At 41.1% G+C, this 10,000-nt stretch overlaps 1 protein-coding gene across 2 annotated transcripts in view; it reads left to right on the top strand.

Moving 5' to 3' along the window:
* LOC137977058 (adenosine receptor A3-like) overlaps positions 1-10,000 on the top strand; it is a 57,553-nt gene that overhangs the window by 44,802 nt on the left and 2,751 nt on the right. For both annotated transcript variants that reach the window (XM_068824378.1, XM_068824418.1), the window contains exon 3: positions 8,998-10,000. This exon is cut by the window's right edge and continues 2,751 nt beyond it. In XM_068824378.1, coding sequence (XP_068680479.1) covers positions 9,009-10,000 — 992 coding nt within the window. In that variant the 5' untranslated portion in view covers positions 8,998-9,008. The remainder of the gene's footprint in view (positions 1-8,997) is intronic.

Raw genomic sequence — 10,000 nt, 5'->3', positions numbered from 1 at the left:
ACGTGTTTTCAGTTATGTAAGGCTTTCTCATGCGTATTAGTTTTTCGTGTACGCTACCGTAGTCTCTACTGTACATCTTTCGAGTAAGTTCTATGGTGTCGCAAAAACTCACGCGTAAGCGCCGCGACACCCAACTACCGTTATAAAAGGTTAATTTTATCGTTTACAAGATCAGTTGACGCAAGATATGTTAATTCACCACAAGTTAACAAGTTTCTCCAAGTTTATCATTGTTCTGGTGATCGAGGCAGCACCAAGGTAATTATCTTTGACGCTATTTTAGTTTGTTTATGTACGCGGTTTGTAGCTTTACTCGCTTAAGTTCAATTTCATCGCTTATAATTGTCAAATTAAGATTTAAGGCTTCAGTTAAAGTCAAGTTGTATACGATATCGTTTTACCGTTATTTGTAGATTGATCTTAAGTTTTTTCCTTTTACTTTTGTAACTTTCGAAGCGTGTAAGACATTTTTATATCCTGTTATTTTCGCAATCTTATTTTGTAATTTATTTGTATCTTTTATTTTAGTTCTCACGGTGTTTATAGAGTTTTAAGGGATTTTAATAAACATCAGTTTGTGAACAACGTCTAACCAAATCACTGGAGCAATATGTACTGCCCGAGAACCATTACCTATTTTGACACCTATTTTTTACAAGAAGTTCGTTGTTTTACCTCCTCCTTACGAAATTCTACAATACTGCAGGCAAGCGGCAATTGCGCCCATTCAATGAAAAGGTTACTTTAAAATAATATTTAGGCTATGAATCGTGTTGATGTAATTGCGCTGGGCATTATCCAATGATGTGTAAAGCTCATACCTGAGGTAAACTTGGCCGGAAAAAAGTGGATTTTTCTAGTTATATGAGTCGCTATAGGATGATAATATGTGTTTGAATAGTCCTGACTGTGTATTAGCTGACCTGTTGTAGAATCTTTTCCGGTGACCCTTTTGTCTACATGTTTTATTATAATATTACAGGGTGGAGTTTTGTATTTATCACCCTGGTCGTCCCCTCGCCCATAGCATTTTCTCACTGTTGGAGGCGTGATGACCAGCTCGTAGATACTTCGCGACATGCTAGAATTCCACGAGGGCTGTAAGCCAGCACAGGGCATTGGCGATTGAGGGAAAGACGGTCGAGGGGGAGGCGGCTGAGAAAAAGGTAGTCGAGGATACGCGGGCGGTTGAGGAAACACAGACGGTCGAGGAAACACAGACGGTTGAGGAAACACAGGCGATTGAGGAAACACAGGCGGTTGAGGTAAAGTCTGCATCCGTGGCTGCATCATATTGGCAGCGCTGTGGGTAGCAGGGTAGCTCGGTTTCGAAGTAGGCGGAGGATTTACGCCTTGATTGGTTACCTGTGGCTATGGTAAAGCTGGACCCCTTGATTTAGTTGCCTTCTTTTTCCGCGAAGGTGGTTTGTGTGAGGAGCCTGCATCAATGAGCAGCCCCTCCGGAGAGGAAAACATCTCCTTCCCTGTTGACTGCGCCCTCCACACTTCCGCTTTATGTTGCTTGCGTGCTCGGTGAGCAAACGAAGGACCTTTTCCTCCGGGTGTAGCGGCGGTCAAGTATGCTTTGGTCTCCACGTCAAGCAGCAAAGCGTCTCGCGTGTCTGCTTGACATGCGTCTAGTAGAGACAAATGTTGGCCGCGGTCTCGGTGAGCCCAACCGGCGTGAATCACTTCAGCCTGGTTCATTTGCGGTGCACTGGGGTTGGTGAACGCACGGAAAATGAACCCACGGCGCTCATGCCACCACGATACCCAGCTTGTCAGGAAAGCCCTGCTATCATCGGCCCCAATAAATATTAAGTCCATATCAGATTTGGCGGCCTGGTACCCAGCAACAGTTGTGCATAGTAACAGCCTGTCAGACAGTTGTTTGAACTCGTCACTGCTCTCACTGTCAAGTTTTTGAGCTTTTTTGTTTCTGTGGTCTTTGAAGTGAAACTCACACAATTTAATTTCGGCGTCATCCCCAAAAACCTTTGAAATTCCCGCTAAATTTGCGCCTGCCATGTGGCTACACCAACCTATAGGGTTAAATTTAGCATTATCCGAACCGGCCACTTTCCTGAAGGCTTCATTAAATAAACGCCAGAAAAGTTCGACGTTTACCGTGTCCTCGGTTTCGGCCTCCATTGTAGCCAGCGGTATCTGCTTCCGAAGCAAGGGATGATACACACTGGACTGTCTACACACTGGCTGTTAGCGTGATAAACCCATTGCACCGTTTCCTTTTTCCGTCAAAAAAAGAAAATGCTTTGCTCAGAAAATGGTCCCCATTTTTGTCCATGTTTAATGCCATTTTCATTTTCGTCGTGCTTGTCTTGAAGACAAAAGATGGCATGTCCGGGTTTCCCCTCTTGTCATTGATTTTGTACACATATAAAGGGATCTTTTTTATCTGCATACTCTTTAAAAGAGACAGTCGCCTCAAAGTTGAGGCCAAAAGGCTCTATATCCTTCTTCAGTTTCTGTTTCATGTTGGATACGCGTTTCTTATCCAATACAGCACTGGCCTCTCTTTCGACAGCGTTCCAATCCATTTGCTGTTGAAATGCGGACATGACAAACGCCGATTGTACCTCGGAGGGCTTGATGTTTGGTTGATTCCGTATAATTTGTTCGATGCTCGTGATGTCCTTTTTTCGGAGAATGTCTTTGACGGGGCATGTGTGATTACCAATGTGGTAAACAGTCACTGATTTATTACGATAACTAAGATACCTTCGCGCACTGCATGCAACATATTCTCCCACTTTACCTCAGCCTTTGCAAATCATTTCACCTTCTTCCTTTTCGAACTGCGTTGTATTTGTTACACCAAATTCCATCTTAAATGGACACTTTTCTTTCATGCACTTGTACGACCCAATCAATCAGCAAAGCGCACACGGCCATGGTTTTTCCACTCCGTGGGACAATTTTTCTTCCATTTTCTGCCATCTTCAAGGCCATCGGGTATCGTATGGAGTAGCTTGTTGATACATACTTTTAACCCTTAAAATCCGGATCGGTTCATATTATGTCCCAAGAGGGTATGCAAACTAATACATTTCTCAAGTCACGTGATTTTATTCTAATCGATAACATCGATAACCATCGAATTTAGCAAGGATAGACCTTTTTTTAATTATCTACTTTTGGAAATTTGAACAAATCCTACCCTAGCTACACACTAGAGAAACACCAACGTTTCCGTGAGAAAATCGATGACAAATAAAGCTTTCCCTAGTACCATTTACTGGTTAAATTTTCCCTTTTCTTGAAAGTTAATCCCAGAACGAGTCCATACAGATGATGGTTGATTTGCAATTTGTGAGATGGCCAACAAATCCATAAAAGAAAAGAAAGGAAAAAAAAGAGAAAAGCGAGGAAAAAAGATCGAAATAGGTTAGCATGCGCCAAATGAAAAACATAGCGCTATTTCACTCTTGTTTAAAGGAAAATTTATCTTTTGTTGTGCCAAATAGGATTTTTAAGCATTTCGCTGCAAATAGACACCACACCGACCGAAAACCGCTAGTTGAGGCCCAAAACGTGGTTTTCCGTGCATTTTCAGGGTTAAGCGCAGCGGGAGGGGGCTAAAGGGGAATCTGACCCTTTTCTCATGTTACTTTCCCATATTCCACACATCGTGGAAACATAGGCGCGCGCGAACTGTTGCCGCAACATTGTTGCCTCGTTTAGCCAACACATTACAAAAAGGTAGAGGCCCGCCGGGCCCGGTACTCGCCCTCTTCCCCTCCTCCTCCTATGAGATACTTTCACAACAGCATTCATGCGCCGGCTGAAATTTTAATTCGCAACAGTTTACCTGAAGGCGGGTCGTAGCAATTCTTCGTCTGAGTCACTCCCTGGTTCGTTTTTGACGGGAACATCACGGCATACCGTGGTACTGAAGCAATAACGATAACGATAACAATCTGAAATGCCTTAAGTCGTAAACAGAGTTAATTGCTCCTTTACTTCTACCGCCTTTTCTCGCAACCAAAGTTAGTTCTGAATGCCCAATTTTGCCTTAGATTGCAAGTCATCTTAACTCATGGCGATTTAGACTATTTTTTTTTCCTTCACCCTCTTAGCATTAATAATTGTACTTCCTTTTACCTCGATTTGTCATTGAATAGATCCTTGGCTTTCGCATTTAAAGGACGACGATTCTGCCCTGTCTTTGTTGGTGTGTTCTCAGCAGAGCTAAGCTCTTCAAACGACATAGTCAGATCTATCACATCGACATCTTTCTCCTTGTCTTCTTTCTATAGTAGGGAAAACAAGGCAGTTGCATTATTATCGTTCTCGGTATTTTTTTGTTTATCGCTACTTTATTATTTAATGTCATGCCAGGAGAAACGTACCGATGAATTACGCCGTCTTACGCCGCATTCAAGTCGTTCGATTCCTTTGACGTGCTATCTTCGTCGGCTGATTCCTCTGAAATGGTTATGATTTCTTCCCGATCATCTTTACGAAAAAGATGAAACTGGGGATAAAAAAAAAGCAATTTTCTCAATTTCCTGACATCAATGGAAATAAAAGCCTTCTTTTTCCCATTTCATACTCTAGCCAGGGTCCAAATATTTACTGGGAAGAATCAACATGGATGTCAAGATCATTGTACTCTTAACATCATTGAAATAACTTTCCTCACCTGTAGCTCGCCCCTCCAAACAGGAACTCCAGGGTTGAATTCTTCCTCGCCCCACCATTCCATTTCAGGAATTTGATGTCTTCTCTTCCTTTGTGTCTGAAAAAAAAATGAACAAAAAGGATCAACAGGATTTTACAGAAGTATGAAAGGCACATTTACCAACTGTTCAATTTTATTTGTAAAACTCTAAAATAAAAACTTTAGGTACTGCCTACAAGCTCCGCTATGGTGCGTTCTATTATAACCCTACCCTCATAAGGTTCCCCGGCTTCACTGTCGAAATCCTGTGGGGAATCCTCAGTGCACGGGGAGAGCAACCCGGCCTCGTTCAATGACTGCGATATAACGAACTTTACAGTTTAATAAAATGGACAGACCTTTTTCCAGGACCGTTGATTAAAGGCATCATTCTCTTGAGACTTCTTTGGTGATAACCGCTCTTTTTTCAAAACGGCAGCCTTCCTCTCGACAACTACTACATTATCATCTGAGGTACTAGCTGGCAATTTTTGTGGCATCAGCATAGCTACCGGTACCCTGTAAAAAAGGTGTATCATGGTTTCGTCAACTTTTTAGCATCACATATTATTTTCACCCACCCCCCCCCCCCTCCCCCCTCCGACAGGTCTCCCCTGGTTATGGATACGGAATTGTATTAGCCCAAGGTATTCTTCAGGAACATTAAAAACATTAGAAACATCTATTTAACGTATTTGTAGGGGCAATAGCCACATAATGGTCTCCAGTATGCCCCAAAAATATTGTGCCAAAACAGATCCCTGAGCTTGGCCTCATGGTTCTTACACAATCCTCCTCTCCCTGTAAATAATACAATACTTTTTATGCCTTATTAAGTGGCCCGTCAGGCGACAATTCATAAATTACCCTGTATTCTTGGTGAATGGTCGTCGTCGTCGTCGTCAGTTCTGGGCAGGCAAGCCCAGGCGTGTTTCTGGAGTCACAGGAAGCCCAAGCGGCAGGCCAAGGCATGTTTGAGTGGACGAGTGTGAAGTCGTGATGACGTCACAGGGGAACAAGACATTCAGGCGGTGGAGTCACAGGAAGACGAGGCAGCAAGTCAAGGCATAATGTATTCTTCACATAATTTTATTTAATATATATTAGATGGTGGAGTGAAGTGTGATGCCGTGATGACATCACAGAGGCACAGGAAGCCCAAACGATGGAGTCACGGGCCACACAAGCGGCATATTTTTCATTTAATTTTTATTGGATGGTGGGGTAGATAAGCAGTGACGTCAATGAGGACGTCACAAAGGGCCATTTGTAAAGGGCTTCTTGCTACATTAAATTTTCGCGACGCGTTAAGCGCCTGCTTGCGTGTACTTGGGAAGACTTGCGATGACTTGCGATTACTTTCTTGCACTTTGATGGAGCTCAAAATCCACACACAAGTAGACGCAAGTTTTTCACCATTTGGCCACCCAACGCAAGTGAACGCACGTTGGTCTCTTTAGCGCGAGTGCAAGTGTGCACTGAAGTAGCTTTTTTGAAACTTGCGTCCAACTTGCGTCTACTTGCGAGTCCGTTTGGCCGGGGCTTTAATTTCGCAAATTCCGCGAATTAATGTGACTAACATTATATTCTATAATATATTCTATATAAGTGAAAAACCTTTTGAACTATAAAGTTTTTTCATTCAGAAAATGTGTGTGGAGACGAGTTGTCTTATCTTGACCGTATTATTGTTTTTAATTAAGAATCGTCTTACCCCGTGTACAGTGAGAACAACAATTTCCTGGTGCATCACATCCGAGAATGCTTGGATAACCATGTTGGTTGCGAATTCGCCTCGTAATTTTGTGATAGCCTCTTCCCAATGAACGGGCTTTTTCTTGTCTGTGAAGTCCTCCTCGCAGACGAAGCCAAGACGGTCGTTCCCCGCATGCTGTTGATTAATTAATTATTTGTGATTAAGCGAGGGGAATAGATTGTCGAACTAAAAGTTATTTCTTGATATTCGAATGATGAGCTGATAAAGTACATTATAGTAAATGGTTTCCTGTCTGGAAGCAGCGCAAAACATTTCGCGTCATGTCCGCCATTTGTTGTTCCTTTTTTCATGGGTTTCTCAATTGCGACTCTTTTAGTCCTTAATTCACTTTGTCTGTAGAAAGCGAGGCGTAATTGAATGGTCATCAGTCTAGGATATAAAAGTAAAACGAGTACGGAAAGACTTCTTTCCTATCTATTTCTTTGCTCGTAATGACTATCAATGATAATACTTACATTAAAGCGATGACTTAATAGATATTCAAAGGTCGCCTCCTTTAAGCACGCACCGTCTTGTTTCAGCTACATTTGGTACTGTCAATCAAAGCAACACGCCCAGACAATGTAGCTAGCCGGCTACATTCGAATCTTGTGGGCACCTAAAGCTAAGAATATCCTCTGAAATAATTTGAAAATAATTTTGAATACTGAATTTTTCGACCCTCGACCATTTACCCTCGACCCTCGACCCTCGACTAGTTACCCTCGACCATTTACCCTCGACCCTCGACTAGTTACCCACGACCCTCGACCAAAAAGCAAACTCCACGAAATATTGACGGCTCGCGCATAGGCAAAACTATAAGAAGATCGCAATACTTGACTAGATTGACGTCATCGTTCCTGTTTCACGCTCGGACCGCAAGGATATCTTGTATAAGAGTCAAAAACCACTGATCCTTACTTGCTTTTATTATTAATTGACCTCGGAAAATACTTAAGATACAAAACAAAAGGGTGAGTAATTTATTTAGTTTTCTGAATAACGTAGAATGTCTTTCATTGTCCCCTGTTTATTAAATAATAGATAGATAGATAGTTTATTCACCTTAAAAACTTGCAGCCAAAAGCTGAATTGCGGTAAGGCTTACAAATACAAATTTTACAACTGCGCTTAACTACAAACTAATTATAGGACTTATACTACATAAAAATTGTTAAAGAATCGCACATTAAGAGCATGCATCAAATTCCTATATACAATAAGAAACAAATTTATATCTAGTTCTCAGCTACTATGAACAAAACTTAAAAGAAAACTATTCTTGCATCTTTCAGTTTTACATTTCGGACGAATAAATGTTCTTTTTTCTCTCAGATAGTAGCTTGGTTGGTATCTACTTGGAAGTAGTTTGTGAAGACTGTGAGATTGATTTGCACATATTTCATCGAACAACTTTGCTGCAATTGACTCTCTTCTATCATACAGTGTTGGAAGTCCAGACAGCTCTAGAGCCTTAGCATACGATAGTTCGGGGTAAATAATCTTCATAGCGCGTTTTTGAAGTCTTTCTAGGTCTTCGCTTAGATAACTTGGTAGAGCGCGATGAAAAACTGGGCTGCCGTACTCCAGAATAGAGCGAATGCATGTAATGTAAAATAGAAGAAGCTCTCTTGTGGCTACATGCGATTTCTTAAGCTGTCTAAGAAAATATAATCTTGTTGAAACTTTCCTAACTAGTTCTGACACATGGACATTCCATTTTAAATCACTACTTATATTGAGTCCTGATAATTTCACACTCTTTTTAATCCGAAGTACTAAATTAGCATATGAAAAAAAATCATATTATGACGGCGTCTGATCTTGTGTTGGCTTTAACGTTAACAACCAACGGCTTAACCGTGTTTGCGATTTCATTATATTCACAACGACCGAACGGAACTCAGTTTTGGACCTTTATTATTGTAGTCCGGTAGGGAATTTAGTTTCCTTAAATAAATAAATAACTATTGATTACTTTTTACTTTTATATAGCGAACCATTTTTGTCAATATCCAATAAAGGCTTTAGCTTCGCAAAGCTTATGAAGACATTTTTACGTACTATGACGCCTTTTATTTTATAAAAGGAATGGTCAATTGTTTCTATTAGGCAGCGTTAGTAATTTTCCAACGTGGTTCGTGTTAAAATGGATTCGGGTTTGCCTTTAGCTTTTGCCATCTGACGGGCAGCTATGTCAAAAATGTCGGATGCATTAATACAAAGAAGATTGACATCGTAGATGTCATGTCAAAGAGAGTAGATTGTTTAAAATGTTGAACAATTGTACATGTTCTAGACCGTAAAATAAACGTCGTAAAAGCGATGGACACAGTCAAAAAGTCAAAAAGTAAGTTGATGCAGAATGCTCAAGGACACGCATCTAGTAAGTATTTCTGAAAAGCGTGTTGCATAACACTTCCTTCAGAGCTAGATAATTAATTTTAATATATTTTAGTTATGAAGCTGTGAATCATGACAAACGCTAAGGCCAGAAGTGTCATTTCGTCTGCTACAATTTATCGTCTAAAACAGCGTATTTTCTTATCTCTTACAGATAAAACTGTGATGTTTAACATCACAGCACAAAGCACCCCGTTCTTTGAGAACGCAACGTCCCAAGACACGTTTCCACTGATACCAGTGGTAACAACTCTGTCGTTTCTCTCATTTGGTACGATATTAGGTAACAGTCTGGTTGCAACAGCTATAATCATTCATCCAGCTCTTCACAGCGTCACATATTTATCGATTTTCAGTTTGGCGGTTGCTGATCTTTTGGCTGGAATAGTCGCTATGCCGAGTTACATTTTGAAAAAGTTCTCCCTGGGAGATTCTACTAATATTATCGTTTGCGATGCTTTTCGTTTTTCATATTTTCTCACTGGTTATGCCTCTATTCAAAGTTTGTCTGTTATCAGTGTCGAGCGAATGTTGGCTGTGAAATCTCCTCTGAGGTATAAAACCATAGTAACACATCGTAGAGTTTTTTTAGGATTGCTCTTGGCGTGGTTTGATTCAGTGATTATATCCTGTCTTCCTTTCATCCCTTGGGACCAGATCCTCGATAAAGAATGCAATTACAGTCCAACAGGATGGTGGAGCGTCATGGTTATCATCTGCAATGTCATCGTTCCGTTTATGGTCATCGTTGGTTGCTATACATACTTATATCTCACAGCAAAGAGTCATGTAAAGAAGATACTGAGTGACGGAAGTTGTGCGGGTGGCAATGATCGCTTGAACCGGTCGAGACAAACCAATGAACACCGAGCAAGCCTGACAATGTTAATTGTGATTGGAGTTTTTGTAGCATCTTGGTTTCCATCGTGTTTTTATTACTTTCTCCATACAACTTGCCCACAGTGTTTCTCAGAGTCCTTCAAACCGTTGCAGGGCATATTTAATGCCTGGGTTAAGATATTGACTTTCACTTCATCTTTTGCCAACCCATTAATTTACTGCTGGAGGAGCAAGCATTTTAGAAGTGCTTTCCTTCGGATTCTGAGACGGATGACGGTTCATTATTCCAGGAAGAATAGAGGAGATTCAGTGGTAGA

This window comes from Montipora foliosa, chromosome 1 (genome assembly GCF_036669935.1).
Source record: "Montipora foliosa isolate CH-2021 chromosome 1, ASM3666993v2, whole genome shotgun sequence".
Lineage (NCBI taxonomy): Eukaryota > Metazoa > Cnidaria > Anthozoa > Scleractinia > Acroporidae > Montipora > Montipora foliosa.
This window is presented reverse-complemented; position numbering and strand designations above follow the sequence as displayed.